General features: G+C 35.7%; 4 protein-coding genes across 6 annotated transcripts in view; 2 read left to right on the top strand and 2 right to left on the bottom strand.

Moving 5' to 3' along the window:
• LOC142973982 (protein kinase C-binding protein NELL1-like) overlaps positions 1 to 4,815 on the bottom strand; it is a 37,285-nt gene extending 32,470 nt beyond the window's left edge. For both annotated transcript variants that reach the window (XM_076116031.1, XM_076116032.1), the window contains exon 1: positions 4,658 to 4,815. In XM_076116031.1, the coding sequence (XP_075972146.1) occupies positions 4,658 to 4,721 (64 nt within the window). In that variant the 5' untranslated portion in view covers positions 4,722 to 4,815. The remainder of the gene's footprint in view (positions 1 to 4,657) is intronic.
• Positions 4,816 to 6,103: 1,288 nt separating this feature from the next.
• Aasdh (Aminoadipate-semialdehyde dehydrogenase) lies at positions 6,104 to 10,930 on the top strand. The gene is made up of 6 exons (XM_076116027.1): positions 6,104 to 6,562; positions 6,638 to 7,470; positions 7,561 to 8,443; positions 9,144 to 9,444; positions 9,931 to 10,194; positions 10,415 to 10,930. The coding sequence occupies exons 1-6, from the start codon at positions 6,333 to 6,335 to the stop codon at positions 10,799 to 10,801; spliced, it is 2,898 nt and encodes a 965-aa protein (XP_075972142.1). The 5' UTR covers positions 6,104 to 6,332; the 3' UTR covers positions 10,802 to 10,930.
• Positions 10,924 to 12,790, bottom strand: Gdi (GDP dissociation inhibitor). The gene has a single exon (XM_076116029.1). It carries the CDS (start codon positions 12,699 to 12,701, stop codon positions 11,370 to 11,372), a length of 1,332 nt encoding a protein of 443 aa, XP_075972144.1. The 5' UTR covers positions 12,702 to 12,790; the 3' UTR covers positions 10,924 to 11,369.
• Positions 12,791 to 12,922: 132 nt separating this feature from the next.
• The window catches only part of LOC142973978 (phospholipid-transporting ATPase VD), a 52,855-nt gene continuing 42,489 nt past the window's right edge, over positions 12,923 to 23,288 (top strand). For both annotated transcript variants that reach the window (XR_012959537.1, XM_076116026.1), the window contains exon 1: positions 12,923 to 15,305. Coding sequence is in view for 1 of the 2 variants with exons in the window: in XM_076116026.1 (XP_075972141.1) it covers positions 14,488 to 15,305 (818 nt within the window). In the remaining variant the exon portion in view is untranslated. The remainder of the gene's footprint in view (positions 15,306 to 23,288) is intronic.

Genomic DNA, 23,288 nt, shown 5'->3' with positions numbered 1-23,288 from the left:
TGTTTTTCTCTCTCCATTTGTTTGCTTACTAATCTAACCACAATACATGTCATCACATCATACGAAAAGATTATCACAATAATTCTTTAAAAAATTTAATCCCTTTCAAGTAAAAGAGGGTGCCGAATATGCCAAAAAAAATATTTTGTTCGACCGCACGTTCACATTTACATAAATTTGTTTCACGAAACATGAATTTCCGGCGAACCAACGCAAATTATATTGATGTGGCTTTAGCAACAGCAAACATTGATCCTCCGCCCCTTTTAGCAAAGCGTGATAATTTAAACCCTCTACAATTACCGGGGTCTTTAAATTGTAACCGTGAAAGCTCGATTAAAATCTGTCTCATTAGTTTAGAATTATAGTTTGGTATGGGAAATACGAAATAATTTATTTTACGTTACTAGGTACATTGATTGAATAATAGTTGAGTTTCCCGGGATACATAATAATCCGTATAGTAGAACACATTAGCGTTAGTGGTTCAAAGCCAGTCGTCCCATATTTAGTCCGAGGGGAGTGACGAGTCATCTGTCAATAACTCGAGAGCGGTCAGTCCCGATATTTGTGTATTTGTTCCAACGAAACTTTCCCACGCCGAAAGCTTTCCAAGAAATTATTATCTGGATACAAAGTTACAAACTTCGATTTAAGTTAAACAATAAGCAAGGAAAATTTAATATTTTGAACAACGTTTATTTGATATACAGTAAACAGTGATCTACTTCATATGATTAATTCTACCTATACCTACTCGTAATAGTAGCGTATTAAACATTGAATGCTTTTTCTATTAATGGATGGAACATGTTTGCTGAAAAGATGAATTGAAAAGCTGACTCACGTTCATATGAACCGGAATGAATGAAAACTTCTTTATATACATAATGCTGTATCAGTGTTTAATAAACATCGTACTCTCGCATGCATTTTGTTTAAGACTAATACTTAATGTATGTAGGTACAATTTAATAAGTAAACTTCTAAGATAAACATGACTCATGTCGTTGACTTCAATCTATAGAGCGAGAACCTCATCGTTGTGAGAGCAACGATGGTGATCCTAGCCATTCTTTAAACCATTTCCACGAAGACAACGCCCGAATAAAAACTTATTTTTACTTGGTAGAACAGAAAGTTTTCGAGAAGTAATCAATAGACTACATCGAATAAGTTGGTGGTTCGCTACTCTATTCTTCGTGGAAATTGAAAATCAGTTATGCAATTCTGGTTCATGAACTAGTCCTAACAAGAATTAAGTATTTTACAAATTGGCAATGTAGTTTCAATGTCCCTTCTTGCATTTATGTCTCATTCACGGTTCTCAAATACTTGAACATTATGTAAAGTATGCGATAAAGGCAGCTCAATGTTTATATGTCACCTGTTTGCGGCAAAGTACAATACGGTTATCTACCAAAGGATTATTCTCTTCAAACAGATTTAGACGATAAGATATGTTTGCACATTAATAACAGTAAGTACTCCTGCAATATGGCTTCTTGATAAAATTAACATACGCTTCTAATACATCGACTACTGAACATACTACGATAATTTCGTGATATTATATTTATTAGATTCCTTCTATGCGTGTAGGTTTAGAATTTAACATCAAAGATTTTCCAGTGCCAGCTAATTACCTTTTTTTAATACAGTTTAGTATTGTTTAATTCGTAAATTTTTGATTATAAGTTATTATCTGATTTATTAAGATAAGATTTAACTGATTATGCATACTAAAGTTTTGTTGAAACTAATGTGACATCATAAAAATATAGTGATCGCGTAGCAACAATACCATTAAACAATAAAAAAAACTATTAAGTATCCAGATCCTTAAATTCTAATCCAATTTATGATAGCGTGACACACATATCCTTGCCAAAAGTTTTTAAAGGCATTATAAAAGCGTATTTCATTTCGTAGACTTCGTTATATCATAAACGTTAGCCAAGAAATATAGTAGATATATTTATTTCAGCAGAATCAAGGCTCACAAATACATCTTACTTCAGTAAGATCTTGATTGTACTGGCTCTAACAGAATAATCCGAGATTGTAATCCTGTAAAGTTAGCAACAGTGTAAAATTTGAATGAGACGAGCGCAGAGCGAGCCGAGATAATGAAACTTCAATGAGCCTCCTTCGTAACAGCAAACTGCGAAACGTATGTATACTCAAGGTAATGTTAGAACAAGTATCTTCACACCAATCTTAATTTTTAATAAGGTTGCTGAACACATCTCATATTATAGCAGCACTTTCACAACATACGGCGCGGTGGGGTCTATTTTTGAGTGGAAAAGTTTTTTAAGTAATTGATATAAGCTTTAAGTAACAGTTACCTTATTTAGTGGTTACTTAAAAAAAAATAAGCTGACTTAAATCTTCATTTCATTCAATTTAAAAACGAGTTTGATATCGAATCCGCAGTATAAAAATGATCCATCAAAATTATATTACATTCCACAACGCAAGAAAAGAATAAAGATATTTTATAACTATGCGGCCTGAAAAATATCAATTCATGTAGTTCGTTGATAAACGAGCAAAGGAAATGACAACCTGTCTCTGGCTGCCCTGCTAGTCGCGAGACAGATGCTCCAGTTTGATTTTACAAAGTAACGCTATTAGTTCATGCCAGAAAAATGTTGGAAATGTTATTCAACTGCACTTTATTTAAAATATTCACAGCTTCAAAAAATGTATAGTAATTTACTTCAATAAAAGCGCAATTTTGACCGATGGGCTTATTTCCTTCATGTCTTGCCTAGTTCCCGTGTCAAAAACATAGCAAACGTTCTTGCAAATAGGTTTGATATTTCTTGAGATATCAAGCAAAGAGATCAGGCGCGTATTACTCGTAACCGGCGGTCCTGTACGACAAGATGTATGGATGTGAATGGAGTATGGAAAGTTTGTAAAGATCATACCAAGTAGGGTTCGCTGGTCTTTGCCTACCCCTATGGAGAAAAGGATGAATTTTATGTACGTTACGTATGCATGTCTACTAGTACTCTCATTTGAATACACTTTTTTTAAATAAACGATGTATGTGATTGATTGATAGTAACTCATAGGCATAATTATTATATGTAGTGAACACATTAATAATGATGCCTATGAGTTATTTTACCAATGAAAAAATATCGTAAAATTTAATTAATTTAAAGCCTATATCAAAGTATATATCAAAGATGAGGCGCAGATGATGGATGACGATCGATTGGACTTCAAAGACTTCCTTCGTCAATGTACAAAAGCTTTTAAACTATGACCAACAACAAAATGGAACTTTTTCGTATCTCCATCGCCCTTTGGATATATTACATATAATCATTAACGTGTTATCAAAACTGACGCAGCGTGGAAAATCCTTATAAAACACAAATGTATCAATATTTAAATGGTATTTGTTATCGGTAACCCTACTGATTGAGGATAAAGATAAAATTATGTTTTAATCCAATTAAGCAACGTAGTAGTCAAGTAGTAGTAGGAAGTGGGATATACGTTAGTTATTTCCACGATAAATTACCCATTACAATATCATTTGAAATATTAGGTAAGTATGTCAGGCTTTTATTTGAACTTGATATTATATTCATTGTTATATATTAATGTCATATCAACGATACATAATATTATACTCAAAAAGAGTTAATCGCTTAAAACTAAATAAAAATAATTCAGAATTGTAAATCATTTATCACGATAATACGCGTTGAGAAAATGATAATGTCCTAAAATTGTAATTAACACTGCAGCGCGTTGAAGTCTTTTAAAAGAGATCGAAATTTAAACTTGTTAGACTTAACAAAAAACGGAATTAAACATTCAAGCATCATTTGGAACTAATATTTGACAATTAAATTTGTGATAACTATAAGACATTCATATTAGTTCTACTAGAATAAATTATGACACAAAATAAAACATCCCTAAAATACTGTTTGATATTGACGTAATGCAGAGAACTAAGTAGAGATCGGTGTGTTGGAAGATATCGGCAGGTGTTGCCGGTGTTATGCATGCTTGCACTGTAATCCTGACTTCCTTAAGCCACAGTGGCGTGATTATGATCAATATTTACGCAGATGTGTCACTATTACGGTGCTCGTATTACGTAATAATATCAACGTTTGTTTAGCTATTGGTCGAAGCAAGGACGACCTACGGCCTGCTGAATAGTGCCGGTTGGTGACAACCCCGAGCGCACTGCATGCGACACTCCACTCTGAACAATTATATAATATCTTAATGAAACTGATATTTAGCGCCGCCGGTCAACAATAATAATACTTCAAGTGTCACCTGTACTAGATTCCAATACTACTTATTTATAAAAAGCATAGTAAATTTTCAATATCTGGTCAATATTCATGGAAAATTTATAAGTAAAATACAAATTAAGTTACAGACGATCTTTATAATGTGTAAATAGTATGCGATTAATGAATAACTAACAAAACTACCTCGTATTTATGAATATGCTACGAAAAGCATGTAACGTTCGCGAGACCGGGGGAAAATCGTGAAAAGTCATGTGTCGGCCAAATCAGCCGTTCTGGAGGTCACGCCATGTGAATCAGCTGATCGGGTGAATATTCGACGAGAACATAGACGGAAAGATAGGATATAGCGTACTCACCGGCTGCGGTAATCAGCCACCACCAGCAGCAGCAGGCGGCCACGAGCGCCCGAGCGCCGGCCATCTCAGCGGCAGCGCATGACACGCGCGCTCTCGCCGGCCGCCCCGGCGGACTGAGCGCCGCCCCGCACGATCGATGCTCGCTCGCGCCTCTGCCACACGCACCCTCCTGGCGGCCCCACCCCGCGCCGAGCCCCCGCTACCATTTTCCGAGTTTCCTTAGAGAGCGCGCGCGCTGCCCTCTTTTCTGGCGGATCGCTGACCGCCCCTAATTGATTGGGCCCGTTCACTTGCCGAACATGTTTTAGGTCAGTTCAGCCGCAGAGCCTTTGCGCCCGACTCTTCGGATACCCAGATAGAAAGATCGGAACTAAGTAGCGCACTCTATGTAGGTGCATTGCATTATGAATTAATAACAATAACTATCAAAATGAAAAATACATTTAATCTAATTTAAATACTTCAATACCGGCCTCTTTCCGTCATTCGCTTAAGTTTAAAGTGTACCTAAACATTTTTTTAACTTAGGTGAAACTTTGCTCGAGTTAAACTTTCAAAACTTTGCGTTGATTACCGTGATATCAAACATAAATCTGAAACTTTTTCTTTACCGTTTTATTCGTATGGATTGCAAACAAAACTATAAATTTATCAAGGCTCTAAGGATTTATAATTAAAACTATAACTATAATAGTTCTAGAGGTAATTTTTAGATCCGTACTCGTATTTACAATAAATTAATTTTGATAGTTAATGTGAATTATGTTGATGCACGTCGATCTGTGGCGGCGAAGTAGTTTCACACTGAAGCCTTCTTTCAGAACTTTCGGTCTTTTCTGAGCGTAATTCTGGATTGGATATTAATAATTACGAAGGTTGATAGAACAAATAAATTACATGACGAAACTTTGTACCGATGTCTGAGATCTGTTGAAACAATCGTCATGGGATTTGAACGGATGCTATTTTTTTATAACTTATTTAAATTAGTTAGTTATTGCTAGACCTGAACCCAAAAGAAGCTTCTGCCTGGAATTAAAATCGTTAATCGTACCCTTGATGGGCCCTAACAATAGTAATTAAACTGATTTTTGCAATTAAATGTTTTCAAAATATTGTGCTGATAAATGTTCATATTGCATTCTTATGGAAAGAGTGCGAACATTGGACGGAGTGATGCCGGGTCGTTGGGCTTTGCAATTTTTATTACAACTAATGTTGTATAAACGGATAGTACAGAAAAGGAAGCGATTGGCAGATTACAATTGTATTTATATAACTTGACTCAACAATTCTTGCCGACAAAACACCTGTTTTATGTGGCTGCTCTAAATAATTTATATTATGACTACAGTGTTATCTAAAATAACAATGTTTCAAAGATTGTTTAAAAACGTAATGTATGTGTCAAAATGACGTAACTATCTGACATTTGTGACAGTTTATTTCGCGTAAGGTGTCAGGGAGCCTTATTCAATCAAAAACAATAACAAAATTTAAACATATACGTTATCTGCCATGATATTTAAAGAGTAATAAGTTTAACATTAGGACAGTAAAAATATATATTCCTTATTGAATATTATGCTTACGTAAATATATAATTTGGCTTTAGACCCTTGAAGATTTCTACTAAGTTTAAGTAGTTGACATTAGAATCACAACAAACAAGCAAATGAAAGTAAAGCGTGGTTATTACGACGTTTTTGTAAAAACGTGTGCCAAATATCCCTCAAGTGTTGCAGTCAGACACTACGATGATGGAGTCTATAAAAATTACACTTACTCCGAACTGTATGGAGTGTGTGAATACATATCTCAAAATCTTCAACAACTAAAATGTAACAAAGGCGTAATTGGATTAGTATCTGAGAGAAATATTATTATACCATGTATGATCGCAGCGTAAGTATCTATGGGTTAATACAGCTACAATTAAAAACTATCTTTTCTACATTTGTTTCTTCTAATGTTCCACAGAGCTCACAAATGTTGCACTACCTTCATGTTTGTCGACCCTGCTCAGAATATAGAGGATATAGCGAGAGAAGTCGACTTTACCATAATAATAACCATCAAGGACACCACAGATGAGGCTACTGCTGAACTATTTGGTAAAAAGCCAGAGAGAACAGTGTCAGTATTTAACATGACCATTAACTTTTATAGCTGTAGTTTCCCTCTTGATTCAAGCAGCAAACATGTGCCACAGCATTCCTTTATAGCTATGACATCTGGAAGCACAGGGGAACCTAAGCACATACAAGTTCCTATACAATGCATCCAACCAAATATTGATGATTTGACCAAAATGTTTAACATAACACCACATGATGTAATATTTTTCTCAACACCACTTACATTTGACCCCTCTATGGTTGAAATATTGTTAGCATGCATGAATGGAGCATCACTCCTCATTGCACCAAACTCTGTTGATATATTATTCCCAGAAAACAAGCAACATTCTATTACATTTTGGCAAACAACACCATCAAACTTCCTGCAGTTTTCTAACTCAGATATCAAAAATAAAATATTATCAGCAAACTCTACGCTGAAGATACTGGCTCTTGGTGGTGAACCACTGAATAGTATAAAGAGACTGAAGGAATTGAAGAACAAAGACAATAAAACTAGAATATTTACTTTATATGGAGTTACTGAGATGTCCTGCTGGGCATGTGTCACAGAACTTGATCTTGATAAAATTAATTCAGACAGAGAGGTTCCCCTTGGCACTTGTCTTTCAGAGACACAGCTCGTTATTGATAGTGGGAAAGAAAATAAAAATACTGGTAAAATTATATTAGGTAAGTGAATTATAACAATAAAGAAATTCTAGTCAAAAATGTATTTTGATTGTCTGAACCTTATCCTAATTTTCTCTTATTCTATTCCAGTTAGCAAAACTAGACAATGTATTATTTTAAACAAAACAAAAGGCAATGATGAAGAAAATTCTCTTAAGTTTGTGGACACTGGTGACATTGGCGAAAATAAGAGTGGTACCATTTATTACAGGGGTCGTAGAGATGATGTTATCAAACGGTTTGGTAATAAGGTAAATCTACAAAGTATAGAGACAACTATCATGCAATGTCCAAGAGTGAAGGCATGTGCGTGTGTTTGGCTTCCTAAGCCATCGCTTCTTGTTGTATATTTTTCATCAGAAATCCTGAACTGTCAAGAATTGTCTGACTTTTTAAAATGTAAACTTGATGATAAACATTGGCCAGACAAAATTATAAGGGTAGACAATCTGCCAACAAATAGTCACGGCAAAATTTCAAGGCAACTGCTATGTAAGATGTACGAAAAAACTACTGGAATACCCCAGACACTAGATTCTTTGAAAGTTATGTTGTTAGCTGAGTTGAAAGAAATACTTAATAAATACTTTACATATGATCAGATAAAAAATAAGACATTTTTCGCTATTGGGGGAACGTCTTTCTCGGCAGTAACAATGTGCAATAAATTATCAATAACATATCCACCATTTGGAAAGCTGATATTACCCCACTTGATGTCGCAACGTAATACAATCGATGATATAATGCAAATAGCTCAAAAAGAAATATTTAGTGATGAATCAAAGCCAAAGCGACGCATTAAAAGAAGTAGATCTGACAGTGAGGCAGCTTTGATGTTATCTAACGTGGACACTGCAGCTCCCAAAAAACCTAATATGGATTCGCCTAGATCCATTGAGTTTATCAAAATGTGGACATATGATACGGGAAAATGTGTTGATGCGTCACCAACATTGTTTAAAACGCAATTGTAAGTACCTATATAATTCTCATTGTTTTCAGTCAATTAGTACCTACCTACTTAAATGTAGTTAATTGCACGTTACATGCTTGTTTAATATGACTGAGGGTTCAACGCGTCAAACAGTTTGATGACCACAGCCAGTTGATTGCTATCTAATATCTGCACCGAAACGTTAATAATTAATATGCTATTTGGCTTGAAGGCTTAATTTTACCTGTTGTATTACCTTCTGTGATCACCCGTAGCCAGTTGCGCTCACCGTTCAGTAAACGACCTGTGGGTTAAGCAACCGTTGTCGCGGTCATTTCATAGATGGGTGACCGCATAGTGGTATTTGAACTGGGCATCTCCGTGCTTCGGAGGGCACGTAAAAAGTCGGTCCCGGATGTCGTATACTAAGATAACAGTCGTTAAGCCGCGTCAAAGGCCTCTTGGGCGGCTTGAACAACTTTGACACTAGGTTGACCACTAACCATACGACAAACAAACAAACAATCACTGCCGATTTGGGGTATCGGTAGAGTATTCGAATGTCGCTGAGAGGTCACGGATTCGAATCCCAGGTCTGGTCAAATAGTAGTTTATGAGTTTTTCTGACATTAAATTGTCAATGATTAATGTTTACCCGAAATTAGGAAGTCTATTCTTAAGAAGTCTACCTTTTTAATAGCTTAAGCAACCAAACTAAAACCAGTTCTTATTTCAGTAATCTGTATGTTGCTGTGGGAAGTCACTCTGGTAAAATCATCGTGGTGGATGCATTGAGCGGCGAGTTACAGGGTCTAGTGGATGTAAAATCCCGCATAGAGGCTTCGATACTGTGTTGTAGCGATAACTACGGCGTGGTAGGCGCCTACAACGGCACTGTCGTTTGTTTCTCAGTCGACGGCGTTAAAGAAATGTGGAGAGTCAATATCGAGTCTATGGTCAAAAGTAAAGGAGTGTATCGCGATGGATGTGTGTACATCGCATCCTATGATGGGAATGTCCGGTGTATTGAGATTAAGGTAAAAGTATATAATAGATACTTGTGTAATACACTTGTTACAGTAAAAGTACACTAGCTATATAAGTAATCTTTATGAAAATTGCTGCAAAGCATTTTGTAAGCCTTCAACAATAACTTGTTATGCATATGTAGTGGTAGGCAAAGACCAAAGAAAGCGTCTGCCATGATCTGTAGAAATAGGTAGGTACCTACCTACTTATAATACATTATAGGTACCTACCTTAAAACTAACTATATTTTTATTATATACCTAGGGTATATAATAAAAATATAGTTAACGAAATTAACAACTCTGCTTGTATATCGAGCCCGGATCTCCCGGTACGCATTCCTCCTGACCAGTTAGATAGTCCGCAATTATGTTAATTATTTAGTAGATAATGTCTAGCTTTACTTATTGCTGGAATAGAACATGATGCTGATACTCTGATTTTAATACTATACTGATATAAGTAGGTACTTTAAAAACATTATCTCTTTTCAGACTGGTACCGTAATGAAGACGATAAACATTTGCGAGCAAGGCATATCAGCGGACCTGGTGCTAGCTAAAAATGAGTATGTTCTGTTGGGCACGTTATCAGGCGTATGCGCAAGCATACACGTTGATACGAATGTGGTGACGTGGCGCGGGACACTCTCTAGCCCTGTGTTCGCCAGCCCTGCCCTCTACGATGAAGACAAATACGTTGTATTTGCCGAAGTTGGCGGCGATATTCACTGCAGGACTGTTGAGAAGGGTATCAAGGTCAGTATCGAGTTGAAAGCGATTTTCAGTCTAACTCTAGATAGCCGGGAGTTAGTCACGCATCAAAATTTATTATTATCATCAACTTCGTTATAAGTACATTACAGATAAGCAAATTAATGAGTTGTGATACTAACTTTTAAAAATATATCTTTTAAACAAAACATAATGATATCATAGCGAAACAGTTCACGAATCGTATAATATAAATTTGTTACAGATCTGGAGGTATCAAGGGGCAAAAGGAAATATATTTTCGTCACTGTACATAAAACGAGTAGATAAGATTAAATGGCAAATTGTGTTTGGATGCCACGACAAGATGGTGTATAGTCTCTGCATAAAGAATTTTCAACCAACTTTGCTATGGAAAGCTCAACTCGCATCTCCTGTTTACTCCACTCCATGTAGTTTGGACGACAAACATTTACTGGCTGCTTCAAATAGTGGAAAATTATGTGTCATTGATTCAGAAACTGGCAATGTAATAGAAGAGTATCAATTACCAAATGAGACCTTTTCATCTCCAGTAGCATATGGTGATTACTTTTTTATTGGATGCAGAAATGATCATTTGTTTGCAATTCAGTATGTTTTGAGTTGGTAAATTTGATTCATGGCTCTAGTCAATATAAATTGTTGTTATTAAACAGAACTACTATATTAATGTTAAAAATATGAGAAATGTTCCATTATTTACCTAATAGTTTGTTTGAAAATAAAACCCAATTTATAATTATAACTTTTATTCATGATCTTACACAACATATAGGTATAATGAGCATTCATAAATTTTGACATATTATTACAAGTATGATATGGTTACAGAATCAAACAATTACCAAATTGGAATGCATAACATCTGGTACAATAACCTACCACTTGTGCAGATCATATAGCTTTATTTTTTTAAAAGCAGCCTTAAATAAAGTATAAATTCCTTTAAATAATTATAATTTTTTTGGCAATAAAATGCATAAATCATTTTTGGAACCACTGGGAGCATTGTACATACATTATTTATTAATACTTGATCTACTGCTGATACATCTAAGCTCTTAAAAATCATTAACCCAACTTCCCTATAGAATATTGTTATTGTTGCCAGAACAGTTCTTAAACAAATATAAAATTAACAAGCAATGTACATAAATATGACATAATATTATCATTATTCATTGTTCTTCCTCTCCAAGTTCAACTTTAACTTTGGAGAAGTCAAAGTCTTCTCCTGTGCCATACTTGTATATTTTAATCACATCTAAGCAAGTAGTCTCAAAATGTGTAGTAGCATCATATGACTCAGATACAAAGATTTGGCTCTGAGTGCCATCATCAATGGGTTCATAGTAGTCTGTGACAGAAACAAACTTCTGCCTGATGGGGCCTAGAAGATCTAGACCAGGCTTAATTTCAGATTCAGGATCCTTAGTCTCAACAGTTGTAGACACCATAGCAATAAACCAGCCTTTAGCAGCAACTTGGTGAGTGTAGGAAACCACCGATATATAGATATCAGAATGCCTGCCTACTTGCTTCTGAGGAATGATGATCTGAGTAGATAAAGCATCTTTTGTGTTAGGTATGGGATGATCCAACAAACAGATGCAGCGGATCACCTGACCCTTCTTGCGGACACGGTCAGGAACATAGCTAGGGTCACAGTACACTTGCTTACACTTAGCTACTTCATTACCTGAGCGCACTCCAACAACCTTTCCTCCTTCTCCAAGAACAATTTCATCAATAGGTTTGTCCAACATGTAAGTGCCTCCATAGATAGCAGACAGGCGAGCAAAGCCTTGGGGCAATTCACCTAAACCATACATGGGATATAAGTAAGGAGACTTTCCATATCTAGCAAGAGAGTCAGAGTACAGTTTGATACGCCGGATAGTTTGGATGGCAGGTTGCTGGAGGTAGTTATCATTGAGGTACAGGGCCAAAGCATGCCCAGTGAAATCTTGAGTGTTCTTATCTAGACCAAATTTGTCATAGAGGGACTGCATGTTGGCCTGGCTTGGGTCAAAGTCTTTCCAGGTCTTAGCGTCATCCTCCTGGAAGTCTTGAACGTAAATTAGGAAGTTACGGAACCGCCTCTTCTCAAACATGCCCATGAGATCAGATGCCAGGGCCTCCTTTTGATCGACAGGAACCTTAGAGATTTTTCCACCCTTGTAGACATAGCTACCTTCCACCGACTTGAACTCCAAATATCGGGTCACACCCGTGTGAATCAGTAACTTCACGAGAAGGCCATTGGCCATCAGCAGTTTAGGAATTAAATCTACATTCCAGTCGCGGCCTCGACCGTATGTTTCATCCGGGGCCGGAGCGTTGAACTTTGCGAACAATTCTTCTAACGGGGTAATTGACGCAGATTCTCCACCGTAGTACTTATTACGATCAATGTGCAATACCTTTTTCCCGGATACGGAAAGCATTCCACTGAGAATGCACTCCTTCAAACCAGTTCCAAGAACTATCGCGTCGTATTCTTCATCCATGTTGAAAATTACAAGGAAAGATTTTCCAATACGAATTCACAAACCGGGAGGTAAATGTCAAAATGTCGGAAAGAATATGGCCGACACGATGACGTCGACGTGTGAGCTAGAGATATTGTAGTTTGTTACTAAATAAGATTATCGACTAAGACCAATTGTTGAAAGTTTGACGTGTATTACTAATTATTATAGGTAACAATCTTCTACAAAGCATCATATTATTATTACAAATTGTTATCGATGGAACAGAAGCATGTTACTGTGAACGTAGAGTTCAAGTAAAAAACCTTCCCAAAAGCGGCAAAAAAGAATAGGTATTTCTTTTTCCAGGTACCTACCTACAATAAGAGACTATTGAGTGTAGCCAAGGAGTTAAACTAAGTCGATCATTCTGTAGGTATTATAGATTCGATCATTTGCAGTCCATATCTCATTGTGAATTCTTCCAATTACCAATATTAAATAAAAAGGTACCTATCTGGTTCATCTATTTTGATATAGTAAAAAACAAAATTATTTTAAAAGTTTGCTTAAATAAATGCAATTTATAATCATTTGATTTAATAGAAAAATTAGTTTAAATTGTTTGTCAGGACCCTTAAATTAAATATCTAGTGCCAGCTGACAAGTGACACGTACAGACATTTAATTACTTGGCAACTCGGTAATAAAAATAAAGGTGTTGTCAACAGCACACTATTTTGGTATTTATTCGAAAAATAATCTGTACCAAAATTATGATCAAAATCGGCCTTAAACAGTTTAAATGTTTTGTGTTATAGCCAGGACATATACTTGGCAGGAGTTAAAAATAATTCAACTTTGGAATTATTGTAAATTAAACTTATATAAATAACAATCTTTTGTTTAATATATTACTACCTACGTGTCTGGTATGGCCAAAAGGGATTGCGGCTGTAAAGCAGAGGTTTGCAGTTCGGGCCTCAGGTTTTGTCAAAAATATTCCTGGGTTTTTGGTCAAGAAATGTTATGTGAATTGTAGCGATATGGGAAGTGGCTTGTTGTCGCATCAGTTTAACGCCTAACTTCTAGCTTCCTCCTACCTCCATACGACCTACCGGGTTATGAAATTGTACTCAAACCGGAACACCATAATCATAAGTTATACGTCATAAGTCCTGAACAGTAACCTGATTTGAATAAATCGGCCACTGTAGACAAATATTAGCGCAGCGATTTTTTCTTAACTGTAGCTGTTGTTGTACTTAAGTTGAGAGTAAAATAAAGAATAGTCAAAATTTTACCCAAGTTTATTATTCATAAAGATAAGAATAGGAATCGTATATGATTGCTATCTAAAAACAATTAATTCAAAAACCCAAAAAAATACTACTAAGTACTAACCGAATTACTTTTTTTGCTCGAGAACACTGAGCGCAAGGCAAGCAAAGCAATGAACAAATGTCAGTCATTGAGTTCAGTCAGTCATTCGTCTCGTCTTTTTTTGCTTGTTTTTGAGTTCCGTACTCTGTCGTGTTTATAAGCACTGTGGTGATAAATTATTAACAAAATTACTTTTGAAAGTTCTGAGAATGTCCACACAATTCATTTCAAAATTTTACCTTACATGTTGTGTTTTTTGCAAATAAGTATGTTAGTGATGTGTGAATCTGTGAACAGGTGACTTCCTACCATATGTTTCAATTCGTACGGCACATTCTTCTTCAATTACTATTTACGAATAAATCCATACGCGGCGTGGCAAAGGAGCAGTTTTAAATGAACGGTAGAAGAAGTGGGGTGAACACCGTTCAAATGAATAAAAATGTCAACAGAAGGAAGCGGAGAGACTCCCACTGTGCCATGTTTACCCGGGGCACCAGAGCAGACTTACCTATTTCCCAAAGCGAGCAAAGGGCACTCGAGATCTATAAGTCATGGAGGAACTCCTATGCTGGCGGGGAACCCGACAACCGCTCGACCGCCGCTCAAATCTGCCTTGCGAGGCCATCAGCGCGCGCTGTCGCACGGTCAGATCGGCGAGGGTGGGCGGCCTGCGTCCGGGCCCGGCCACAGCCGCACCGGGAGCAGAACAGACTTCATTCTGCCGCCCGGCCACCGCGAGCCGACCGTCGCCAGCGCACAGCCGCGGCTGGGCTCCGTACGCGTACATCAGCACTCTCGTCAAGCTTCTCGTTCAGAATCCATCTACACAATTCGCCGCAACTCTGTAGCGAGTCCATGGATGAAAGCCGCCTTTTGGTTGTTGCGACGGCCGCCACCAGCTGTTGACAACCGTCATCTTTTGATTACGCCTAATCACCTGGTGCCAGACAAAACACCACTTAAAGACCATCCAAATGGACATAGATGCGACAATAAAGTTAGAACTACTAAATACACACTGCTGTCATTCCTACCTAAGAACTTATTTGAACAATTTCATAGGATTGCAAATGTGTACTTTATATTCATAGTGTTATTGAACTGGGTGCCAGCCATCAATGCATTTGGTAAAGAGGTGGCAATGCTGCCAGTGTTGTTTGTGCTTGCTGTGACTGCCATTAAAGACTTGTTTGAAGACCGCAGAAGAAATCTCTCAGATAAAAGAATCAACAACTCCTTTTGTAGAGTGTATAAAAAGTAAGTACCTACATATTATTCATGATTATAGTGTAAGACTTGAATGAAGGACAATTTGTTTGCTAGAGGAACCTCTGCTGTTGAATAATTGGATATTAAAAGGCTAAACCTTAAACCCTTGGATATTGAAAGTAGTAAGACACTACAATATATAATACTAAATTACTGGTTATTCTTTTCGGAAATAGAATAATCGCAAGTAACAATCAACATTGTAGTAAGCCCCTACCTAGACAGTTTAAAACTAGAAAATGTAATGAGCATAAAATGACATTTTAATACATTATCTTGATAATGTAGGTAGGTTACACACCTAGCTTATTCTGGAAATTTCATTGTTTTCTAATGTTAACTTTTCTAATGGTGTATTTTAAATCTGAAGCTAAATCGGAAATTCTACATTACTGCTGGTACCATAGTATTTCTTTCGACACTTTTAAAACTATCAATTGTAATTTGTTTTCATCAATGTGACAATCTAATTACTTAATTCCAAACAAAAACATTATTTTGAAGACTCGCGTTGATAATGATGATAAACCTGACAATCGGAGACAGGTCCCATTAAATAAATTGTAGTTGGTTATAATCTAAACTGTAAAAATAATAAAGATATCAAGATATGCCTAAACGGAATAACAACATGTTCACTTGAAATTTCTATAAATTATATTCAATCATACTAGCATAAAGGTAGTATGTAGGTCAGCACATTATAACAGTAGTAGGTATCACTTTCCTCATTCGTTGAACTATATAGGTATTCTTTCTCTCATCTTTTGAACAAAACTATAAAAAAGGCAGTCATTGTTCTCTGATCTTTCAACAATCACTAAACTATGACATGTATATCTATCAGTGGCACATTTTACCCAAATCACAATATTGTCAAAACATTTTTGCCCATTCAATAAAACGGATATGGGGAATCCCCAAGTTGTTATTATAAAGATAAGATTACAGTTTCTTCTTATTCAATGTAACAATATTATTTACCCTCTATGGAATGTGCTTTATTCAATTACATCTCCTAATGACATATTAATATTATTAGGTTTATACCTAACTTAATATATTGCAGTCTTGAAGTAATATAACAATTCTATAAGTAGGTACATACTTAGTTGTCTGTCTGTCACAAAATTTAATTGTGATAGTAAAGTCTTATGCATAAATAAAAACTAAAATTTTACTGCAACTGCACTCATATTTCATATTTCATTTGACAACTAGTATCTATACGTCAATTTCATAGCCACTATGCAGTACATTACTGCTTTGACGATCAGTATTAATTACGACAATTTAGGGAAAAGAACAATGTACAGCACCGTAGCTTTCAAACAGTTGTCGACTGAGATAAACAATAGCCCCCCGATATGATACCTATTTACGAAGCGTATTTAGTCCTTGAGGGATGAAATCACAGCTGATGGAATTTCTAAGTATAAAATCCGTTTTCGTCCCCTTCAACTACATTTCTATAACCTATAAAAGGGTTCCAATGGGTCAAGAACGATGTTCACAAAGTAAAATATCACGCACGAAGGTAATCTAGTATGGTCACATAAGTAATTCATATGGTGTACAGTAAATTTCTTATGATGTTGTACTACACGAAGTAGAGGGGCGTTTGACCAAGCCACTAATAAATTACTCGTTTATTTACTATAAGCACACACTGAAAAGATCAAACTTGAAATTAAAATAAATAGAGCTTTAAACATGGTGGTTTTACTTTGAGATATACAAGTCCAATACATTAGTTACCTACCTATATTAAATTTAGATGCTAACTGTTTCAATTTAATTAATTGTCTTCTTCCATTTTCCGTTCTTTTCTTTCCATCTCATGGAGCGCCCGTCTGCACAGATCGAGTAGGGTACCTACCTTCGTTTTATACTTTTAACAGTTCTGTCCGGAGCAATCGGAACTTGTTAGCCTTCGTTAGACACAAGTTATAGGAACTTGGTGCCGACTGCCGACCGGCATCAGCTGCCTGTGTAGTAACCAAGTCTACGCAAATGCGCGATGACGAATGACAATCAAAATTAGTTTCTGATACAACTAAGAGAACAAGATATTAAACTTGGGTTCGATTATTTAAGTACTTCTTATGCAAACTTTGCTGCTTACATCTTCCTAACTATCCTAACATAATGTTGAGGTGTGTAATGTTGCACAACGCAGACACCGAACTAGTTTCTAATGCAGTGACTCATGGTCTATTCAAACTAATAACCATGACCTACGCGGCCTCTGACATTATAACATCACGAGAAAGCCCTAACTATCGTATCGTTCTTACTATATGAGAAAAACTTTAATTCTGTCTATTCGCCGATCACCAAAAAAAAGGCATGAAAAGTTAAGTTGATTTTTGGTTAGATCTTTGCTACTTCCATCTCAGTTATAAAACTTACGTAATGTATTTGTTGTCATGCATTAGGTACTACTAATCAATTTTTGAATATTATCGATGATTGATAAAGACTTGTAGTTTTGTCGACAAAGACTTGTCCTCGAACTTCAAACCAGCTTTCACACCAAATCTCGACTGTGATACAATTGATTGGATTGAGATTGTAGAAATAATGACGGCCGCAAGGTCGAACCACAAACTATTGTATGTATTTCAAATATAAGTCCAACCATTGTATGTAACTACGGTTTCCTGGTTTTACGAACTCGACTCCACTAAAGTTCTATAATTGTCGATTTTGTTGCGCAGTTGCAGTTCAAGGAAATAAAACATTTAAATCGGTGGTACGGGTACATAATTTTTGGATATAAGTGTAATGTAATCATGGCTAGTTATCGTCCCGTGCGTAGTGGCACTTTCATACCTCTCTGTCTGGTTGAAGCGTCGCGCTCGCGCAGCGCCAGTCTCATTACAAAAAACAAAGCGTACAATTACATTGTATCAATTGAACACAACTAACTCATAATACTTTCACACTTACATAGTACGTGACGACTATCGGCCGAGTTAATTGTTATTGACACGCAAATATTGTTTTAAACAGACGCGGGGCATTTGACACGCACTCACGGTCAAGAAAATATCCTGTGCAGTAAACCGTAAACATCAATACCTATGTTGAAAAACACCTTGAATAGAAAATCCTTGATTAGAATATTCTAACCACTTGTTATTAGTATTACATTAAATGATACTAATTTTCTAAGTCACGTTAATTACTCTCTTGCCTCAGCGAATCTGCTTGTTTTATTCCATAAAATTGTTCATTATTGGTCTTAACGGCCAATCTTTGGCTTATTTGATACAATAAAGTTGCAAAACAAGCGCAATGTGCGTAGATTTAATATACTATGCTACTGTGTCTTATACCACAGTAATGCTATTATAAAAGTGTGAGAAGGATCATTTTCTGAAATACAGGAAAGTGTATTGTAAGGAAATATTAGCAGCATATCAAAGTTAAGGCTGTTCAGAAATACTTTTTATTTTGTAATAGTATAAACAGAAGTAACAATAAGGAATATTTTATGACACTAACATTTGTATGACTGAACCATTCATGAATGGCCATTAGCGAGGGACAGTGATTACGGTCCGAATGAATATGTAATGAGGGTAGTGTGGGGTAGACTGCTGGCTCCGTAGAACTGGGTCATTGGTCAAGGTCCATCATACAGTGTCTGTCCAAAAGTCCTGAATAAAAACGTCGCGTGCATGTCACATTTAAATTACAGTAAAATAGGACATATCGTTATAACTAGATATATTTTATACATTGTATAAGTATACGTCGTGCTAACCTAACAATGCTGTAATTAATTTCCAGTTTTTTTTTATGACGGCGTGCTCGTGAAGATTATATTTAAGGTTATTCAACACAAGAATTAACTAAAATTGTTTTTTTTTTAACTTTATACTAAAATGCTTATATGACATAGTTAGGATCCATCCATTCATTCTACATAAGATGTAGTAGGCTTATAAGTGCGTAGGAATTTGGATAGTACATAAGATTATATTATATTAAGAATGAATAGCATAAGCAAAAAAACGCTAGATGGCGCTCAAACTGTAAACATTGCCCTTTATTCGTTCTGTTATTTTTTTGATTAATAAATTAGTAAATAGACGTTAAGTGTTGTAATTTGTGCTGGAATCTGGTTACTAGCTCGAGTTATACAAGTGACAGTGTGGAACACGTTATAACTGCTGTTAAACCATTAATAAAGTGACCTAAAGACATTCACCTACGTAGTGTTGTGTGAACTAATTTACATAGTATTCGCAAAGTGAAGTACGGTAATAACCAGACAAATACAATAATCTTGAAGTGACAGTGAACAAAAACCAAATACAAACTAAATAACTAAAAAAACATTATCTATAAAATTGTGAACCATAAATGTCCGTTTTTTATTCAAATATAGAAGATACTACAATAGCCACCTAGTGGAAAATAGACACGCCGCTAATAACAGATCAACTGGAATATTTATGTTAATACTGCTATTCATCCATAGAGGTCTCTGTCAAGGAAAAAAGTATAAAGTAAACAAACAATATGGATCACTTACGCGACACCTCCAACTCATCTCCCATCACAACAAGTCCAAATTCGCCAGATACTGCTCAGAAGAATATAACTATCCGTAGACATAAAATGAATATCCCAACTAACAATTCGTTTGATGGTCTCCCGGAAGAATGCGATGAAAGTGAAGATTTACTATACTCTTCCTTAAATTCATCACCAACTCGCGAACTAAATAGAAGCACTCCCGTAATTTCAGCCAACATTATAGAAGACATAAGCGAAATGAGAAATAAATTATCTGTGCTCCAAGAAAAATTATTAAGCGCGGAAAACGAGATAGAGAACTTACTTCTAGAAAATACGAAACAAGCAAAGCAAATAAGTGAATACAAGTTAAAAATTGATCAATTAACACACATATGCAAGCAAACTTCAACTAAAAAACCAAACACACAACAGCGCAGGCTACTACATAAAACTAGACTGGACTTCTCCGATACCGACCATGAACTGATTTACCGACATAACCAACATGATACAACAATAACGCCATCTAGTAATAAATGTGAAAAACCACAGGACTTCGTTCGATACTCAAAGCCAAACAGCTTCATAGGACAAACTCTCGGTTCCCCAAAACCAGATGGCGTAACCTGTAATGAGATGGAGACTAAATCTGACGAAAATATACAATCTCAAAATTTTACTAAAGATCAACGCAAGAGACCAAAAGTATGTATATTAAGTAATAGCCCCTCACATAGTTCATTAAAATTTGTGGATAACATGTTCAGTCAATGTGATTGTATTCGTTATATCTTGCCAAATTGTAACACAAAACATTTGCTTCAAAACATAAATAACAAGTTGCATAATTATGATATGAGCGACTATTGTTTTATTATGTTAGGTGAAAAAGATTTTAAAACTAGTACATGTAACTACTCAGATTTGATTACAATTATAAGGGAATCCCTACTCCATGTTGTAAAAACAAATATAATTATACTTACTCCCACCTATGTATGTGGTGCTCCAATATACAATTACAAAATTGAATTGTTTAATAACCTATTGTATTTAGAACTCCAGCAAAATACATATGCTTTCTTCTATGATACAAATCTAAATGTTTCCTTGGACATGTTCTCAGTAAACACTGGAAAGTTGACTGCTTTTGGAATAAGACATATATATAACAACATTTTGTACAACATCAACAATGATTATATGCATTTTTATGGATACCCGGTAGTTACCCCCTTCCCGACTTCTTCCTAATGATATGCAGTCTACGTTTTTTCTTAAATAGTAACCCTTCAAAAAACAATAAAAAAACGACAGGAGTTACTAAAAATAAAGCCAATAGTAACAAAAAAAAACGAATCAAACGAATAATGCTGTATTATCAGAATGTACGTGGTCTTCGATCGAAAACTGCTATGTTTTACAACAATATGAGAACAATATCTAGTGATTTTATAATTCTCACAGAAACTTTTCTGAATAGTTCGGTCAACGACGCGGAACTATTTCCACCTGAATATGTGGTTCAACGAAAGGACCGCGAAGGCGATGTCGGATGGGGCGGTGTTCTATTGGCCGTAAAAAATTCTTATACTGTGAAAAGAATTACTAATGTTGATAATCTATCTAATGATAAAGAAATAATATTTGCTACCGTTACGTGTAAAAAAATTAAATTGTTTGTTTGTGTGGTTTATTTGCCGCCAAGTTACAGTGATCAACAATATCTAGATGTGTTATCATGCATGGAAAATGCTATTTCTGACTACAGTGAATACTCATGCTTAATAGTTGGTGATTTCAACTTGAAGTCGTGCAGTAAGAATGTTACAACTCAATTTAATAGTTTTTTAGAATTTTGTAAGTTGCGACAGTGTAATCATGTGTGCAATAAGTATGGAGGCATCCTGGATTTTGTACTAACTACTCTTAATTCAAGCAATATTGATGTTAATTCTGAAACTGAGCCTTTAGTACCTATTGACGCCTATCATCCTGCTTTAGAGATATTTCTCAAATTACCTATAAACGTAATGAACAATAGCTCTATATCTCCAGGTCACCAATTAGCTACGGAATGGAACTTTCGTAAAGCAGATCTTATTGGACTTTACACTGATCTTGCAGGCATAGACTGGACAGAGCTAACGGATCAGCAGAATTTGGAATTGAATGTAGCTGTAGATATATTTTATAATAAGCTCAACGATGCTATCAGCATGCGGGTGCCCCTAAAATCAATAAACCATTTAAATAAATATATATATCCACATTGGTACACTAAAGAGATAATTCATTATATAAAGTTAAAATATTTTAATTTGAAAAAATATAAATGTTTGGGTTTACAATTCAACAAAGAATTATTTAAATACTACAGAACTAAAGTGAAGCATCTTATACATACCTCCTATCAAAGTTATATGCATAATGTTGAGAATAATATAATTAATAACTCATCTACTTTTTGGCAATTTGTTAAAGATAAACGGTCCGATAGGAATCAGCTTAAGGAATTTGTATACAATGATAAGATAGTAGAAGGCCAAGACGCCGTTGATGCGTTCGCACATCATTTTGCTTCCGTTTTCCATAAGGAAACCCCATTATTAGATCCAAAGATAGCTGAGCGTAACAGTAGAGACATTGGTTTTTCAACACAAATAAATATCGACCAGATAGGTATAGATGAAATAAGAAAAGCTGTACGTCGCTTAAGAACATCTGCTGCCTATGGACCCGATAATATACCCGCTTTTATAGTTAAAGACTGCCTTTCTGCACTAGAGGAACCACTTCTTTACATATTTAATCTCTCTCTCCACAATAGTTGCTATCCTAGTCGATGGAAAGTTTCAAGAGTAATACCAATACCCAAGACCGGAACATCGGCTGAGATTTCGAATTTTAGACCCATTGCAGTCCTTTCCGTGTTTGGTAAACTTTTCGAATCTGTTGTTAATGATAATATATTTAAACAGGTCAGTACTCGCCTAGATAACTCACAGCATGGATTTAGACCCGCACGTTCTACCTTAACTAACCTTACTAATTTTGTTGATTTTATAAATACCAGAATGACCGCCGGATGTCAGATCGACGCTGCATATTTTGATTTTAAAAAAGCATTTGATTTAGTTGATAATGATGTCCTTCTCACAAAATTTAGCTCGATTGGATTTAGTTTCCAATTGCTTACGTTTATGGCTGACTATCTCAGAGATAGGAAGCAGTATGTAAAGTTGGGCAATTTTGTATCGCAGGAGTACTACACTCGATCGGGGGTTAGTCAGGGCAGTACCCTGGGACCAACGCAATTCTTGATAATGATAAATGATCTGCCCAAATGTGTTACAAGATCAGAATGCCTGATGTTCGCTGACGATCTAAAGTTGTACACAGCCGTCTGCGACACCAGTGATTGTCGAAACTTACAGG

This window comes from Anticarsia gemmatalis, chromosome 7 (assembly GCF_050436995.1).
Source record: "Anticarsia gemmatalis isolate Benzon Research Colony breed Stoneville strain chromosome 7, ilAntGemm2 primary, whole genome shotgun sequence".
In the NCBI taxonomy this organism is placed as follows: Eukaryota; Metazoa; Arthropoda; class Insecta; order Lepidoptera; family Erebidae; genus Anticarsia; species Anticarsia gemmatalis.
Note: the sequence above shows the minus strand (reverse complement) of the source record. Positions and strands in the feature narration are given on the sequence as shown.